This window comes from Brassica napus, chromosome A2 (assembly GCF_020379485.1).
Source record: "Brassica napus cultivar Da-Ae chromosome A2, Da-Ae, whole genome shotgun sequence".
In the NCBI taxonomy this organism is placed as follows: Eukaryota; Viridiplantae; Streptophyta; class Magnoliopsida; order Brassicales; family Brassicaceae; genus Brassica; species Brassica napus.
In genome coordinates this window covers 15,387,446-15,405,755 of record NC_063435.1, presented here as the reverse complement: position 1 = coordinate 15,405,755, position 18,310 = coordinate 15,387,446, and the positions used below count along the sequence as shown (strand labels likewise).

General features: G+C 33.1%; 2 protein-coding genes and 1 long non-coding RNA gene across 3 annotated transcripts; 1 reads left to right on the top strand and 2 right to left on the bottom strand.

Moving 5' to 3' along the window:
• On the bottom strand, nucleotides 1-626 carry LOC125584315. The gene is made up of 3 exons (XM_048752634.1): nucleotides 522-626; nucleotides 222-440; nucleotides 1-159 (listed from the first exon to the last, which is right to left on the bottom strand). Exons 1-3 carry the CDS (start codon nucleotides 624-626, stop codon nucleotides 1-3), a joined length of 483 nt encoding a protein of 160 aa, XP_048608591.1.
• A 4,809-nt stretch (nucleotides 627-5,435) lies between these two features.
• On the top strand, nucleotides 5,436-6,933 carry LOC125586683. The gene is made up of 3 exons (XR_007323224.1): nucleotides 5,436-5,694; nucleotides 5,799-5,872; nucleotides 6,461-6,933. It is a non-coding gene; the product is annotated as an uncharacterized LOC125586683 (long non-coding RNA).
• On the bottom strand, nucleotides 6,225-9,114 carry LOC106402206 (MLO-like protein 1). The gene is made up of 12 exons (XM_013842898.3): nucleotides 8,825-9,114; nucleotides 8,413-8,663; nucleotides 8,214-8,330; nucleotides 8,065-8,125; nucleotides 7,886-7,983; nucleotides 7,733-7,807; nucleotides 7,516-7,654; nucleotides 7,377-7,417; nucleotides 7,099-7,308; nucleotides 6,930-6,997; nucleotides 6,778-6,838; nucleotides 6,225-6,686 (listed from the first exon to the last, which is right to left on the bottom strand). The coding sequence occupies exons 1-12, from the start codon at nucleotides 9,003-9,005 to the stop codon at nucleotides 6,438-6,440; spliced, it is 1,551 nt and encodes a 516-aa protein (XP_013698352.1). The 5' UTR covers nucleotides 9,006-9,114; the 3' UTR covers nucleotides 6,225-6,437.
• Between the last annotated feature and the right edge of the window lie 9,196 nt (nucleotides 9,115-18,310).

Genomic DNA, 18,310 nt, shown 5'->3' with positions numbered 1-18,310 from the left:
TCAAATAGATCCAATGAAAGTAGAAGGAACATATAGTCCATAAGCCTGAAAGATCACATTATCAACCTTCGAAGATGGCTTCACAACTCTTTGTCTCTCATCTTGAGTAATGAGATTAAACACATCTTCAATATTCGGGAGAGGTTTCAACATCAAGATCTGTCGCCGGATGTACTCAAAAGACTCATTAATTCCTATTAGGAACTTTGTAACTCGACTACGTTTCTGCAGAGACTCCAAGATTGAGCAGCATTACACTCGCATTTACCACAAGTGCAGAGTGGGATCTCCACGTAGTTCTTATACTCCTTCCATATCCTAATCAACTCAGTGTAGTATGTTGTTACATCCATCGATCCTTGTTGGATACTACCTAGGCGTTGCTCAATCTCATACACCCTAGGAGCATCATCTTGCTTGAAACGAGCTAGCAATATCTTCTAGATCGATTCAATAGTGGACTTAAACAACAAACTTGGAACAATTTTTTTAGAAATCGAGTTCATTAGCCAAGTTGCAACCATATCATTGCATCTTAACCAAGATCCATCATCACGATGAGTCTCAGGCAGTTTAGGAATCATACTGTCAATAAATCCGAGCTTGTTGCGCACATTCAAAGCCATTCGAACTGAGCGACTCCATGAATGAAACTCTGTACCGGAAGAAAGACGATCGGAGACGAGGACCAAACCAGCATGATCGTGGCTATGAAGGAAGTATGGATTCTCGTAATGATCTTGAAATCCTGGAATCGATTGCGAATACACCATCGGAGAAGAGAACGGAGCTCAAGAAAAGTGTGAAGCGAGATATCACCAAGAATCAGAGAGAATCAGAGGAAGGAAACGAGGAAAATGACGAATCAGAAAGTGAAATTGATGATGGAAGCGAGAAGATCGAAGAAATCAGCTTAGATTCGAAAATTCTGGAAGCTAAGCGACATCAATAGAGACGATACACCATGAAAGGAGCTCAAGAATCTTTAATCGAAGAAGGAGAAGCCGTTGATGGCTCTGATACCATATTGATTAATGTCAATATGATTTTTTAATCCTGTAAAATGTACATTGGGTTCAATTTATATACAATGGTTTAAGCTAAAAGAGACTTAACCATCAGTATGATTCTATACTAAACCAACCTAAACCGGCTATATACACTAATAACCACCCGTAAAATGGATCTAACTTATCAAACTGTTTAGAAACTTTACCGAAGATTTCATAGACTTTGATGGAATCGATCTGTCAACACTCCCATGATCTATGTTATGATGTAATATATCTAAAAACTCTCTTTGACTATAGGGTCAGAGCCACAATCACCACCCTGTTGTTCTTCGCATTACCTCTTGAAGTTGTAAGCCTAGAAAGTTGAAATTAGGGTAAAAACCTTAGAGACCTAATTTGTTAGTCAAGAAAGTTGAGAGTGGGGGTAAAAGAGCCTTGACTTGCAAGTAAAAGACAAGTTAACTGAAAGTAGTTAATTAAGGTATTACATGTTGGATGACAAGCCAAGAACCGATTAAGAAGCTTTTGCAAAAGTTGAACCCTGGTAAAGATTTTCTCTATTTTCATCTTTGTGACCGGTTTAGACTTCACCAGAAGAGCTCTCGACCGAGTTTTGGTATTGGTCTCTCGAAGATCATCTATCTTCCTCACTAGAATCATCATTATCACCACCGTGCTTCCCTCTCCTTTCCATCCGAAAATCAGGCCGTTCATCCAGACACACATCATACTTCCTAACAAAAGCAGAGTAGTCCCACGAATCAGACCGGTTTGCGTCTTTGAAGTCAGACAAGTTAAAAAACCTAGTTCCACGCCTGGTCGTGAAGAAGATCTCTTTCTCGTAGGCTCGGTCGCCTTGCGTTAACAACCTCTGGATCAAAATCAAGGTTTTGAGAGCAACAAACCAGTTATTGGTCTTGGTTGAAACGTCTCAAAAGAATCAACACACAAGCGCTTACGCAGTTGCGTGAGTAAGATGTTAGGCTTATGATCTCTCTGACGTACGTATTTCTCATCTGATGGGTTGTCGTCATGTCGTGTTGGCTGTTGCTTTGACGATGGCTATTTCTAGTTTCGTTAAAGAACTGCTTCAACCTCCCAATTTGGCTAAACCTACTCTTGCCTGATCTTTGACGGCTCCAATGACGCGTTGAAGCTTACTCAAACTCATTTTGACTAAAACGTACGAGAAGAAAAGAAAGATGGACGGTTTTTTTTTTTTTACTTGTTTGGCATCTCCTTTTCTCGTCTGTTTCTTTGTTCTTCTTTCTGAAACATAAGCTGTGGTTTGGTTTGGTCGATCTAACATAGAACTCGCCGAGGTTGTCGGTATCTAATGTGAGGAGATATTAGAAAAGTCACGTGAATATGATTTCACCTTTCATTTTTATAATTGGATAAAAACGGATGATTAAACATTCTATAAATAGAAAGCAATTTTCTTATTAAGAATCTTGTAATGTTACAAGACAAGACTGTACAAGCCATGAGTGTCTGTGATTCATTGTCCAAAAATAAAAAGTCTGTGATTCACAAATGTATTTTCAAGATTGTTATGTAGAAAGACGATTCTCTTATTACCTTAGCACCCAATGTCTCAATGTCAGCTTTTAGTATTCTCTATTGCCAACAGCAGCAACATCATTACTTGTGATTCATGTTACTCATTTGCTTCAGAAGTGATGAATGTCCACACTTTAGCTCTTTAACCTACCAACATAGAAAACTAGGTCTGATTGATATCATTCAACACAAAAACAAGGCGTTTGATATCGTTCAACTTTCTTACCGCCTTAACTTTCATTTATTCTATGAGTTTTTCTTGGGTTCATCTCCTAGAGTGATTTAATTATAAAAGTAAAAAAACCTACAGGTTCACCAACCAAAATAATTTAATTATTTAAGATTCATATTTAAAAATAAATAATAATAATAAGAATTTGTTAAATTATATTATGATTTTAAAATAAATAAAAATAAGTAGCAATTACCAAAACAAAGTTTTTTTACTATTGTTAACGGTGTCAGCAAAACACTAAATCATAAACCGTAAAGGATTCATGATTTACCCAAGGATTCAAGGTTTACGATTAAGAATTTAGGATTTAGTGTTTTTAAGATTTCAGTTTAATATTTATGATTTAGAGTTAAGGATTTATCCAAAAGTTTAGATTTTACCCAACGGTTTAAGATTTAGGTTTTAGTGTTTTGCTGACGGTGTTAATAGTATTTAAAAAAATCCTTTTTAATTAATTATTACTTTTTTTACTTATTTTGAAATTACAATATAATTTGACAAATTGTATTATTTTGTTTTATTTTTAAAAGATGATTAATCTTAAATAACTAAATTATATTGGTTGATTCACCCTAAGGGATGAACCTAAGAAAAACTCTTGTTCTATATCAACTGATTTAGTATATGCCTATAAATTATTTTTGGCTTTTTTGGAAATGTAATATAAGTAAATAATTCAAATGATAAAATATATTGTAAAAATATTTGTTAATGTTCTCTAGCTTTCTATAATCTTTTTTTTCTGAAAGTTAAATTTTTTTTTTAATCTAATACATGTCATTTAAACGAAGAAAAAAATTCAATGATTAAACTTTTTATAAGTTACACTTATTCTGGATTGACATTAAAACCATAGAATTGATATATTATATTTTAAACATGATTAATAGTGAGTGACTCGGTCCCCAAAACAGCTTAGATATATGGGAGGGGCATGAATATATATGAACCAATATGAATTATGACATTTCTACATCATCCGAAGGATCTGCCTGGTCCATAAAAGTTAAATCCGCTATGGGTTGAGATTACTCAGGTACGGTTTAAGCCATATGACATTTCTACTCAAACAGCTAGTTACCTTGGCCATTAATTACAATTTTGCACAACAAAAGCGCAATATATCTTATCAAACTAGAAGTATTTTAAGCTTTTGTTTGGCAACATAGATAACAGTTAAAAAAATAATCTGTTCTTTGGAAACATGAATAGCAATAAGTTAGGAAAAAAAAATTTATCTTATTAAAGTAGAAGTACTTTAAACTTTTGTTTGACAACATAGATAACAGTTAAAAAATAGATAATAGTGATATTTGAAAACATTGATAGCAGTAAGTTAGGAAAAAAAAGTAAAGGGTTTATGCTACTTAATATACATATTCAAATCAAAATAATAATTTAAAATTGATTTATAACAAAAGTTCAAAAATATACATATATTGAAATTTTGATTTTTACTAACATATTTTCCAATAACCATTATAAAAATATTTTCGATATATATAAGAAAAATACAATACAATAGCCCAATTTCAAACACTAACTTAAATTATGGTTTTTATATTTCACATTGAAATTTAAAAATATAATATATGTTATTATTTATATGAAGGTATGTATAAAATATTATTAATTATAAAAAAAACTTATTTGATGGTACGTATAAAATACGATTAATTATATGATAACATATAAATTTATGGGTAAGATATATAATAGTGGTTAGGGGTGGGCGTTCGGATTCATTTTCGGGTATGTTTCGGATTTCGTGTTCGGTTCAGATCATTGAGGATTCGGTTCGGATTTGGATAACCAATTTAAATTGGTTTGGTTTAATAATTTAGATAAAGAATTAATAATTATTTAAGTATTTTTGGAGTTTTGAGTATATTTTAACTATTTTTGATATTTATGTTTGATTATTTGTATATATTTTCAAGTATTTAAACGAACTTAAAAGTATCATATATATTCTGGATGTTTTAATATATATTAAATCTAAAAATAATTAATATATATACGTATATAAATCTATTTTTGATACCCAAAATACTTCGGTTCGGATCGGATGAGGTTTCAGTTCTTCAAATACCAAAATTTACCCAATTTTGAATAATTCGGATATTTAATCATTTTCAGTTCATATTTGATACTACTTATTCGGATTGTGATCGGTTCGATTCTTCGAATTCGAGTTTTTTGTCCAACCCTAAATAGTAACATAAAAAAACAAATAGCATCATATTTTTCAAAAATACACCCGTGCGTAGGCCTGTGACTTTTATCCGAGATCCGGATCCGATCCAAAAAATCCGGATATCCTGAGGGGCCGAATCCGGATCCGGATAATAAAAATGTTAGATCCGTCAAAGCCGGATCCGGATATCTTAATTTTTAGTCGGGATATCCGGATCCGTAAGTTTTATTAATAACTATTATATAAAGTTTATGTAAATTTTGTAATACTATACATAGAAATAATTAAAAATATTATATTATATTATTTTTATTTTAAAATTATTTTTAATATTTTATATATATATTATTATTATTTTTTATTTATTTTAAGTATCCAAATCTGGATCTAGATATCCGCCGGATATTACAATTTTTAGAAGGATATCCGAGAACCCCGGATCCGGATAAGGATAATAAAATTCCGGATCCACTGGATAAGAATTCGGATCAGGATACCTTAAAATTGCGCGGATATCCGAGCCGTCTCATGCCCTATCCGTGCGGACGCGTGGATCAAAATAAAGTAATTATTACGAGAGCGTCGAACGTAGTAGGGGTAATATAGTCAGCTAAATTGGGTTAATGGCTTCCATCCAAGTTTTTTGGAATCAATCATCAATCAAAGCAAAGAAGGAATCAACAGAGGTAACACGAGTGAAACAATCTTGGAGCTTGCTTTTCCGATCAGGAATTGATTACCCAATTTTGATTTGACTGTCTTCGATGGATTGGTTTTTCCTTGTGTGTAGTTTTGAGTGAGTATGGCTGGGAGAGCTTCGATCCCTGCTCGCAACTCTGCCTCATTGCAATGATCGCCGATGAGGTTATCATTTTTTTTTTGTTTTTTTTTAAACGAAAATTCATTAGAAACTGTTGTTGACTTTCATGTGGTATTTGAATCTCTGAGAATGTGATCTTTATTAATGCGGGTTCGTTGTGGGTAAAGTACTGTTAGACTTTGGATCTTAAATAGCAAAGAAATAGTAACCTTTTGCAATCCACTAAACTTCAAAGAAACATAGCAAAGAAATAGTAACCTCTTAAATATACAATACATTCTGCTCAGCCTTTTATCACTTGTTTGTTTTTGGCTTCTTATGCAATCTTTTTTTATTTTTCATTCCGAACTCGTAAATTTTCAATAATGTATAACTTCTTGATTTTTAATTTGGAGATGGCTGTAATATTATTATTATTATGAAGCAGTTGTAAACACCATCTGGTTCTTTATGCATTTAAATCACTGGTCTATTTAAGTGACAAGAGAAGACCTTAAAGTTTTGGTTTCTATATTTCAAAAGAAAAAATCAAGTCACTAGAGCTTATGTATAGCCACAAAACCGGATATGTAAGCTAAAATCTGACGATAAGTTATCTCTAGACTCTACTCAATGGTTGTTGACATGAGCAGGTGTAATCTCATTTTGTGTCGTCTCCCCTGCGTTGTTTCTTGTTAATCTGCTGAGTTGAATTCCTGCAAAACCTGCACCAGCACCAGGAGGACTAGGGGTTGTACCAGCATTAGAGCTACCTTCGTTCCCATTACTGGCTCTCTTGTTCTTCACTTTCTGTGCCCAACCAACAAGACCAACCTGCACATTCTCCTCAAATATCGCTTTCTTGTAGTTACTTCCCATCTGTTGTTATAACATAAAACAAGGATAAGTTTTTTTCAGACAAGAAGTCGAAAAAGTACCAAACAGATAAATCCTGTAGCATTTTCTTTACCTGAGAGACAATGGCGTAAAGAGGCAGTGTACTATAACTGCAAAGCACTTGAATGAAGACTCTACACAGAAGAAGATAAGATATATATGTGTAAATGAAAATGTATTTATTAAAATAAATAAATTGACAAAAGGCAAAAAATAAATCAGTACCCAATCACCAATCTTGGAACAATGTATCTTACTTGTCCCATAATGCATGAATCAAAGCCGTAGGTAACCTACAAAATATACACTTAGACATGCTCAGGTGGGTGTCTAAGTCTTGGAAATGTAGATTTCATCATTAGAAAAAAGAATCAAGAGTCTCTTTGACTTGTACCCAAATCCAAAAGAAGAAGGCAATCTCGAAAGCATTCTGGAAGAGGATGAAATGAATCAAGAAGAGAACAAACTCAGGTTTGCTGAACCAGAAATGCTCATCTGATGGTTTCACCACTAACTCTCCTTCAATTGCTACATGTTTCTCTGCAACCTCGTGAGCTAACTGTGATATCACATGCTCCAATTTTGTTCCCACAGCAAGAAGCAGCTTCAAAGAAAGGGGCAAAAAGTTTAGTTGAAAAGAAGATTTAAGAATCAATAACAAATTTGACTCACAATGAAGGGAATGAATGCTATCCAGAAATATGTGTGCCATCCTGCAAGATATATATATATATATATATATTAAAAAAACGCATAAATATTCTATTAATTAAAAGATCGAAAAAGCGTTATGTTTTTGTGGAAGCATTACCGTTAACATTAAGAAGCAAGAAGATGACGACGAAAATCCAAAGATACCAGCTGATACCAACAACATGTTTGAAATCATCCTCAAGAGCTCTCATCATGTACTTGTGGAAGTTAAGCTTTGGGTTTCCTTTGCAATGCGTCTGTACCAAAACAGATATGTTTAGTCTAAATGATTCCAAATCAAAAGCTTTTGTTTACAAAAATGATCAAGATTTTACCATAATGAAACCAAGGCGCAGAGTCACGTAATCAGCTTTTGTCACAGATCCATAGAATTGCTTGAAGAATGATTGCTGTAATGCAAAGAAGACATAACCTCAGCATCCGCTATGAAGTTACAAAGAGCACATTTACTTAGAGAATAAACATACCGTCCATCCAAGGAAGACTGAATCTTTACCAATGCCGAGAAAATGCTCTTTAATAAAAGCATGTTGGTGTACATGAGTGACACTTTTTTTCACAAGAGCTGCAAAATGGAACAATGAAAAAAATTACTTACAAAGATTTCACTAAAACGAATAAAAGTTAGACACAGCGCTTTAAGTACCTGCTTCAGGGTCAAAACTCTCGTCTGCAAGCGCATCCTCCCACTTCTTCCATTGGTAGATCTGCATTACACATACAAAACATGAATAAGAAGACCACACCTGAGATGGTCGCATTAACTGACAAAACTATACAGTTTTTTAAGCTCACCCTGGTGCTTCCAAAAACCACAGTAAGAGCACAGAATGTCACATGGGAAATGGCGAGTACAAAGATGAAAATGTGTAGATGGTGCAACGCCTCAAGCGAAAGCAACGGTGTTTTATCCTACAAAAAAAAAACAAAGAATTAGCAAAAGAAAACACACATTTATAATGAGATGTATTTTTTATAATAATAAAAAGTCTACCTTAAGGCTACAGTAACCAGCTTCAGCCGCAGCATGTTCAGCTAGTAGACGCCTAGTGGTCCCAACAATAGGGATCAAAGACTGAAAATGCTCTGTTGTTGTCGTCGTCACGTTTTTGTGTTTACTTAACTCAGCTTCTTGTTTTGAACATGGAAGCATATGCATTAGCACTTCCTCTCTCACACAGATCTTGGAGATTAGTCCTTGCGTTACGGTCAGAAACAATGATATGAACCCTAACAGCATCAACTCTGCACCAAAAAAATTAAAAAAATCCCCAAAAATGATTTATCACACATCCACAAAAGATATCACTCTTGTCCCCACTAACAACATCAAAACTATGTTCCTCGGACGACTCAAGATCATAAGATTCGTGGAACCCACTTAGGAAGATTGAATTTTTATTTACCTTCTTTAACCTTTTGAAGAGCTTCGAAGAGAGGTTTCTGCTTCTTCTTCTTGAGAACAGTGCCGAAATGGTGCAGCAAACGCTCCACGGCGAGAGAAATCGCGACGATGATGGTGCAAACTCCGGCGACGACCCACGTCGGAGTGAATTCAAGAGACACTCCTTCTCCATGACCACCCATTTTCTCAGATTGTTTCTCTTCGATCTGTCAAGAGAGAATCAGGAGGACAAAGGAACAGTCTTGTTGTCTCTTTACGAGAGGTGTGATGCATTTGTGACTCTGTTGGTTTATATATTTCTCCCTAATGATAATGTATTAAAATATATTTATGGTAAGAAGATCTTATTGAATAAACTAGACATAGAAAAAAATAAGAAATTAATTGCAAATTAGATTTAGATTTTTTTAAAACAGACAGATTGATTGGTGCATTATTTCTAATTAAGTAAAAATTTGAACAAAACTTTCCGGAAATTAGGAAACGCGTTTTCAGACTTTCCAGTTTTCCACAATCCGTTTGAATTCCGTGTGTTGCATTCTCACTCGTAGTCAGTTAGTTTATCTGTTGTAATCAAGACATTTATAACCCCCCTCTTTTTCTCATTTTTATAATTAAGTTTTATGAATTCTGTTTTATTTTAAGTGATATTATATGATCTGAGACGCAGAGCAGATGTAAAGTTTCATAAAGTTTTGGTAGTTTAGAATTATTTTACTGCTTGATGACACTATAAAGTGTCGTTTATGAACATGGCCGAACCGAATCCTAATATTTAAAATTCCACTTGGCAGAGAGAGAGGTCGCTGTCGATTCTTCATGTGCCAATTTGCCAACTCATCGTTAGACTCTGGTCGGAGAATCTAAACAAATTATCCAAATTCTAGGATAGTAAGACCATCTTTAACGCAGGTGCTTAGGCCCAATGCTTAGGTATTTAATAATTTTTTTAAAAAGAAAAATGGAATTAATTAGAAAACACGGTGCTTAAAGAAGGAGTAGAAGAATCGGTGCTAAATAGACACGTGTTGGGCAATGGTTACATCTCTCTCTCTCGCACAAAACGCATCGGCTTCTCTCTTTCGTCGTCGTAGATGAAACCGCGTCTCTCCACCTCTCCTCGTCGAATCCGCCGGTGCTTCTCGTTTTCTCACCGATCGGAGCCGTCGGCATCTGTCTCGGTGTAAAGCTTGTATCTGTCGGTGGTGTCCTATTTGATCGCCGACAACGCGTCTCTCAAGCTCTCCTACACCACACCGCCTCTCTTTCTTCATTTCTTCTCGGCGACGAATCGCGGCATTTTCCTCGGTGGCTCAATCTCTCTCTCTCCACGGCTTAACTGGACGAAGCGAAAGGTAAAGCACCAATAATTAAGATCCCTCTATTGAAGGACACATCTTAATGAAATCTTAACTAAGGTGCTTAGGTCCAATCAAAGTTCAATTAATTAATTAAATACTCATTAAGCAACCCATGGGATTTATAGTTAATCATGCTCTTATTAACCCATTTTCTTACATCAAATCCCGAAATTCTATTGGCTGTTCCTTGGCCTAAAAATATTACTAGATAATATATCAGGCTGTCTTTTTAGTTTATATTATATATTGTATATAATAGTTTCAAGGGGAAATTATATGTTTACCATTTTTATGGTACCACTTTTCATTTTTACCACCACTTAGGAGACATTTTCAAAAATACATTCTTCATTAAGTGGAAAAAGACTTATGCATTTTATATATATATATAATAAATTATTATTTAAATAAAAAATTAAAAAAATTAAAAAATAAAAAAATAAAAAAAAAGTTTACTTTTTTTTTTATGTTTTCGAATTATACTTTTTCAAATTCGAACTTTTTTATGAACTTTTTTTTTGAAATTTTTTTTTTTGAAACTTTTTTTTTTATTTTTTTTGAAAAACGAAAATTATGTTTGAAACTATTTTTTAAAATTTTTTATATATTTTTAAGTATTTATTTATATATTTATTAGAATCCTAAATTTCACATTCCAAAAACTCTACCACACTCCTCAACTCTAAACCCTAAGTCTAGATTAGTTAACCCTAAGGGTATAATTGTCTTTTATCCTTCATTAAAAGTGAAGGTAAAAGTGGTTAGTATAAACATGAAAAGTGGTACTATGAATGTGCTATTTGTGGCAATTTCCCTAGTTTCAAATGGTACGCAGATCACAAAAACGCATATCAAATAGAAAATGCATATTAAGCAGAACAAATACACTTAGTCAAGGTGGGAAGGAAATTTTGTTAAAATCAGTGGTAATGGCTTTACCAATCTATGCCATGTCCTTTTTAAACTCCCAAAGACTGTGTGTGCAAAACTCACCAGCGCTATGATGGAGTTCTGGTGGAGCTCTGGAAATAACAGGAAAAAAATTCCTTGGGTTGCTTGGACAAAGCTGTGCAAAGACAAAGAACTGGGTGGTTTGGGATTTCGAGACATCGAAAAATTTAACCAATCCCTTTTTGCAAAGCAGGCCTGGAGAATATGGTCGAATCCTACATCTCTTCTATCTCGGATTCTCAAACAACGGTATTTTGCGCGGTCTTCCTTCATGGATTGCAGTGTCGGCTCAAGACCATCTTACGCATGGAGGAGTATTCTGCACGGCAGAGAGCTTCTTTCTCAAGGTTTGTTACAGAAGGTTGGCAATGGAGAAAATACTCGGGTCTGGGTTGATAACTGGCTCTTGGATGCGGTCCCGCGTACCCCTATGTACCGTGAGGACGCCATCGTCGATCTTACACTCTCCGTAAGGGACTTGATCAATGTGAATGAAGGCACATGGAACATTCAAAGAGTTAGAGAAGTGATAGCAGAAGAAGATGTTGGATTAGTCTTGAACACTTGCTTCGATTTGTCATCTCAGGATGTCAAAGTTTGGGGGTTCTCTGGGTCTGGGATCTACAACTCCAAGAGTGGGTACAAATTAGCTGAGACTTTGGAGACATTCCAATCTCCTCCTTCCCCTGGTCTGCCCCCTATTGAGAGAAAGCTCTGGAAAGACTTGTGGAAAACGAATACTTCCCCAAAGATCAGGCACTTCATGTGGAGAGCATTGTCAGGTGCTCTAGCTGTCAAGGAAAGGCTAAGATCGCGAGGCATTTTATTAGATACGACATGCCCTCGGTGTGGGCTATGTGCTGAGACAATTTCTCATGTTCTGTTTCACTGTGAGGTTGCAAAGGAAGTTTGGGTTCTTTCCCAGATCCCCCTCCCTCCGGGTGGCTTCTCAACATCTTCAGTATGGTTAAATTTCTATCATCTCATGTCTGTCAGTAAGAAGCTCCCTCCAGATAATCCCTCCCGCCTCTCATTTCCTTGGATACTTTGGCACTTATGGAAAGCCCGCAACTCTCTCTGTTTTGAACAAGTGCAGTATAATGGGGCTTCTGTCTTCAGCAAAGCCTCTGAGGAATCTACAATCTGGTTAAATGCTCAACTTATACCCTCTGATGCTTCACATGCTGTTGGCGGTGCTGCGGGAGCTACTCTGAAGTGGCAAAAACCACCGTTGGGTGTCGTCAAATGCAACATCTCATCCTCGTGGACAAGCTCCTCTAATATCTTTGGTTCCGCCTGGATCGCTCGTGACTCCTTTGGCACTCCACTATTTCATAGCAGGAGAGCCTTCCCTGCGGCAGCATCAACATTAGAAGCGGAGTTATACACACTTGGATTGGCTGTTAACGCGCTTCATGACCTTCACTTTCAACGAGTGATAATAGAGATTTCGTCTCCACGGGTGTTAGAGGCTCTTTTTAATCCCGCGGTGGTCCCAACAATGGCTTTAGGAATCTCTAGAATCCTCCGCTCACTTAACTCTTTTGCTCAATGCCAACTGTTGGATGCCCCTGTGGAAGTTAATTCAATGGCTGTGGAAATTGCCTCTAGTGTTACTAGGGACCGTAGACTTCAATCGTATGTAGCCAAAGGAGGCCCAAGTTGGTTATCATCCTTCCTTCTCTCCGAAGCTAGGAGTAGCTCGATCTGAAGAAGGCTCTAATGGAGCATAGTTGGGATCATAATGAGGGGTTCCTCCCCTTCTATCTTTGATCTCGGCCAGGATGGTTTAATTATTTCTTTTATAGCATCTTCTGATGTGTCTGTTGTTTCTGTTGGTTTTTTCATTTGTCACATACTCTGTTTCGTTTATTGTTCTAAGTCATGCATGACTTAGACATCTCAATGAAGTACCCTTTGACAAAAAAAAAAAGCAGAACAAATACAGATCAATCTGAACAAATGCAGATCAAACTGATAATGCAGATCAGACATATTATATTAAATAAATATATAATTATTTATAAAATAAATTTACTGATTATCATATTTGATTGAATATTAGAAAAAAGTAAAATAACAAAAATTCAATATCTAGACAAAAAATACTAATTCTAAAGTTATGTATTATTACATTTAATTGAATGTTGAAAAACAAATTATGTCACTTAAATGTCTAAAACAAAAAATACCAATCATTATATTTTACTAAATACAATGAAATTTAAATACTCCCTCTGTTTCAAAATAGTTGATGTTTTGGTTCAATGCACAAGAATTAAGAAATACACTTTTACCTAAATAATAGCATTTAAAATATAAACTAAAACAAATTCAACCAATCATGAAAAAAACTATAAAACATCATTGGCACACTGTTTTCAATAAAGCTAAAACTAATATAAAATATCAAAACATCAAATATTTTGAAACATCTAAAACTCTCCAAAACATTATCTATTTTGAAACGGAAGGAGTATTATATAAAGTTTTATACAGTTATACCATATAATGATTTAAAAAAAAAATATTATAGAGTATTTTTATTGCTCATATTGTATTTTATGTTTATTACTGAACATAAGCTACAATTTATTTTTAACATACTATATTTTTCATAATTTAATGAAGAAAATAATTAAAAATATATTTTTATTTTTCTGAATTATGGTTAATGGATGTAAAGACATCCTGAAAATATTTTTTTAAACTAATTAAAAACAAGAAAATATATCATTTTATATTAATAAAAGTTATCTAAAATTAATTACATAAAATAAAAAATTAAAAACACTAAAAATTCTTGTAAAAGGATTTTAGTTTGAAAGTCCTAAGTGCACATAATAAATAAATAATTAGATAGTGCCCACTCTTCTAAATAATTAGTATCCTAAGAATAGTGTGGCACTCTTCTTTGTTTGCCTTGCAAAAGAACAAACTATCATCTGCAAATAGCAAGTGAGAGATAGCTGGACACGCTCTGGCTACCTTCATACCGGTCAATTGTTTCATCCGCTCTGCTTTTTTTATATTCATAATTAGAGCCTCTGTACACATAATAAATAAATAAGGAGATAATGGATCCCCCTGCCGTAGTCCCCGCTGAGGTATAATGAGACCTCGTGGCTGCCCATTGAGTAAAACTCTATATTGAACTGAAGATATACACTCTCGCATTAATTTGTAATAAATATTTGTTCAAAATATTTGTTCAAAATGATCCTTGGATCCCATCCACTCGCCCGAGACCAGCTAACAAAAATTCTCATCACAGTTATTCGGACCTTACAGTGGATTCCCTTATTCATCAGGATTCCCGCACTTGGAATTTACAGGCACTTAGGACTTTGGTGGAGCCTAACGATGCAAAGTTGATTGAAAGTATTCCTCTGAGTAGAAATCAGATGGAAGATAGGAATGGTTGGCATTTCACTAATAATGGGAAATATTCGGTACAATCAGGGTATCAAGTAGAAAGGATCTATCCTGACAAGGAAAAACCACCAGATTGTTATGGTCCCAATGTGGATATACTCAAGGCATTTTGTTGGAAAGTGAAGTGTCCTCCAAAACTACGGCATTTTCTATGGCAGTTGGTGACAGGTTGTATAGCAGTGACAAAGAATCTAAAATCTAGAGGAATACAAGGAGATACAGTTTGTGCACGGTGTGGAGACGCAGAGGAATCAATAAATCATGTCTTCTTTGAGTGTCCTCCGGCACGGCAAGTGTGGGCACTATCTAAGATTCCATCAAATCCAAATTTTTTTCCAACTGGTTCTCTTTTTACTAATATGGATCATTTATTTTGGAGAGTTAACCCAAAAATGGAGGATCATCAGTTTGCATGGATACTATGGTATATTTGGAAGGGCCGGAATAATAAAGTTTTCAGTAATATTGATATTGAACCGAGAGAGACGCTAAACTTAGCAGAATTGGAGTCAAGACTTTGGGCTGAGGCACAAAATATCAATAATCCAAGGGTCGTACCTGAAGTACAGCTTAGATTGCCCTTAGTGACCACAGGAAGATGGTGTTTCACGGATGGGTCTTGGAAAGATAAAGATGTTTTTTCAGGACAAGGTTGGCTCAGTACCCTTCCAGGGTTTGAGGGTTTGTTAGGGGGCAAGGAATGTAAGGGCAAGTTTATCACCTCTTCATGCGGAGATAGAGGCATTGACTTGGGCAATGGAATGTATGAAAAACTTAAGACAATATCAGGTCACATTTGCAACGGATTGTTCTCAACTGGTGAAGATGGTTTCAGAACCAGAGGAATGGCCAGCATTTGGAAGTTACCTGGAGGATATCAAGCTTTTGAGAAGAAGCTTCATCAACTCAGAAATTGTTCATGTTTCGAGGACGGACAATAAAATGGCGGATCGTTTGGCACGCAGTGCTCGGATACAACCGTCGTTCGTCATACACATGGATGCAGAGTTGCCACTATGGTTTACGGAGTCTATATGAGTCTGTAAATGTTCTTGCTGTCAAAAAAAAAAAAAAAACAAAATATTTATTAATTATTAGTGAAAATTTTCATCATAAAATAATCCGCGCTTGCAAAGCGTGGATCATGATCTAGTGTATTGTTTATAACATATTATTAAAATTCACTTCACGCAAGGTGCCGATTATCATATAGTATATATATTCCTAAAGATTTATAAAAAGGGAAGTAGTATAGGAGTGAATCACGCCTAATATATATACAAATTATTTGATTTGTTTGTTTCCTTAGCCAATCATCTAAATTTTAGGAATATGTTAGGAATTTAAATTGGTTTTCCATATTTTAGGCTGTTTGAACAATTTGTTAATTCATATTTTGATATCTAATTAGGCTTGATTTATTAATAAATCTGTGTAACTTTATCTGAAACAATATATGAACCAATTGTCTACTGAAACTTACGTTTTTTAATTATTTTATGTGTAATATATAAACAAAAATGATTTTTATAAACCATTTTGATCTTGATCTTGGATGTAAAAACAATAAAATGTCAATGAGTCAATGTACACAGAAAACTAAATAACTTGTTTTTGGTCAATATATTATGTAAACTATATTATTACACTTTGCACCAAAAAAAAATTATATTATTACACTTGTAGTGAGTTAATGTATATAGAGAACCATCACAACAAAGAAGTTCCTTGCTCTGGAATCAATTACTACGAACTTGATTGGTAGAGCATTAGCATTAACATTTTACTCAACATTATCCAATCAACAATTGTTAGAAAATCATTTAGAGAAGCATTTATTAAATGCTAATGATTTTCAAATACTCTATCGCCAATGCTCTCATATGAAACTTTTAGAAGAGCATTTGCATTTATAATTTATAAATTAAAAAAAAATTATAATTAATTCATTTATTTTAATTAATAATATCATAAAATTATTTTAATATCCAGAAAATAAAATTTTGATTTCTACAATTCATTTACGATAAAAAATATTTTTTTTAAAAATAGTATTTCACATTTAAAATATAATTATTTTTCTAATTTAATTTGTATAATTTAATGTATTTTAAATTTGAAAATTATTTTTTAAAATAGATATTTTAATTGCAAGATTTATTTTAAAATGATATTTTTTGATATAAACATAACTTTTAAATTATTAAAAAAATTAATTATATATCTTTTTTAATTTTATATGTTAATATATATATATATATATGTTATAAATATATTCATTAAAAATAAATATATGATATATTATATACTAATTTTTGTAATAATTTTAAATGGGGAAATTACATGTTTACCACTTACATGGTACCACTTTTCATTTTTACCACCGTTAAGGAGACATTTTCAAAAATACCTTCTTTATTAAGTGACAAAAGACTCTTATGTCATTGTTATTTATATATATAATAAATTATTATTTAAATTAAAAAAAATAAAAAAAAAATAAATAAAAAATAAATAAAAAAATAAAAAAAGTAAATTTTTTTTATGTTTTCGAATTATACTTTTTCAAATTCAAACTTTTTTATAATTTTTTTATTGAATTTTATTTTTTTCGAATTTGTTTTTATTTTTTTTCAATTTTCTTTTTGAAAAACGAAAATTATGTTTGAAACTATTTTTTTAAAAAATTTTATATATTTTTTAAGTATATATTTATATATTTATTAGAATCCTAAATTTCACATTCCAAAAACTCTACTCCACCCTTCAACTCTAAACCCTAAGTCTAGATTAGTTAACCCTAAGAGTATAATTGTCTTTTACCCTTCATTTAAAGTGAGGGTAAAAATAGTTAGTGTAAACATGAAAAGTAGTACTATAAATATGCTATTTGTGGCAATTTCCCATTTTAAATAGCATACTCATATTGCTCTACCAATCAACTTATTAAACAGTTTAGCAAAACACATACAACTCCTGCGGCATACAGCTACTGTTAATGCTAATGCTCTACCATTCAAGGCATGCATCAATATCTATTTTAAACATAGTGAAAGAGAACCATGCGGAAGTCTCGTTAAAAACGGTTACGTCTTTAAAAAAATAATAAAACACTTTTTTAGATAGATAGTTATTATTAAGACAGTGGCATGAATTATAATTATTTAGGAAAAATCAGGTTAAGTACTAAATATACTTCAGTTTTAATAGTTTAGATATTGATCAATTAAGGCATATGGGTGAAAGAAGAGAATTGATTCTTTCTCAAAAAAAAAAGAGAAGAGAATTGATTATTGATCAATGTAAGACTTATGTCACAAAATTTAGTAAGTGTAGGAACTGGTGCTGTAATTTTAAGAAAATAAAAGTCATACTAGATTATTTTATTTTAATTATATCCCTCAATAACTGATTAATTGTTAAATCATGGTAAAGTACATAATTCTTAATTTTATATAATTGAAAAAATATTGAGTGATTTTTAGATTTATTTCTATCTAACGAATATAGTGTACCAAGAAATTTTCAATTTTTTTTATAATTTGTAAGCATTTTCAAATGAAAACATAAATAATAATTATCATTATAGTTTTTTAATTAGTAATGCATGCATTAATAAATAATTATAAAATGTTTATGTCCGTATGCGCGGAGAAACATCTAGTAACTGATTAATTGATAAATCATGGGAAAACACATTTTACAGCATATCTATTGTTTTTTCAATTATAATTTTTATT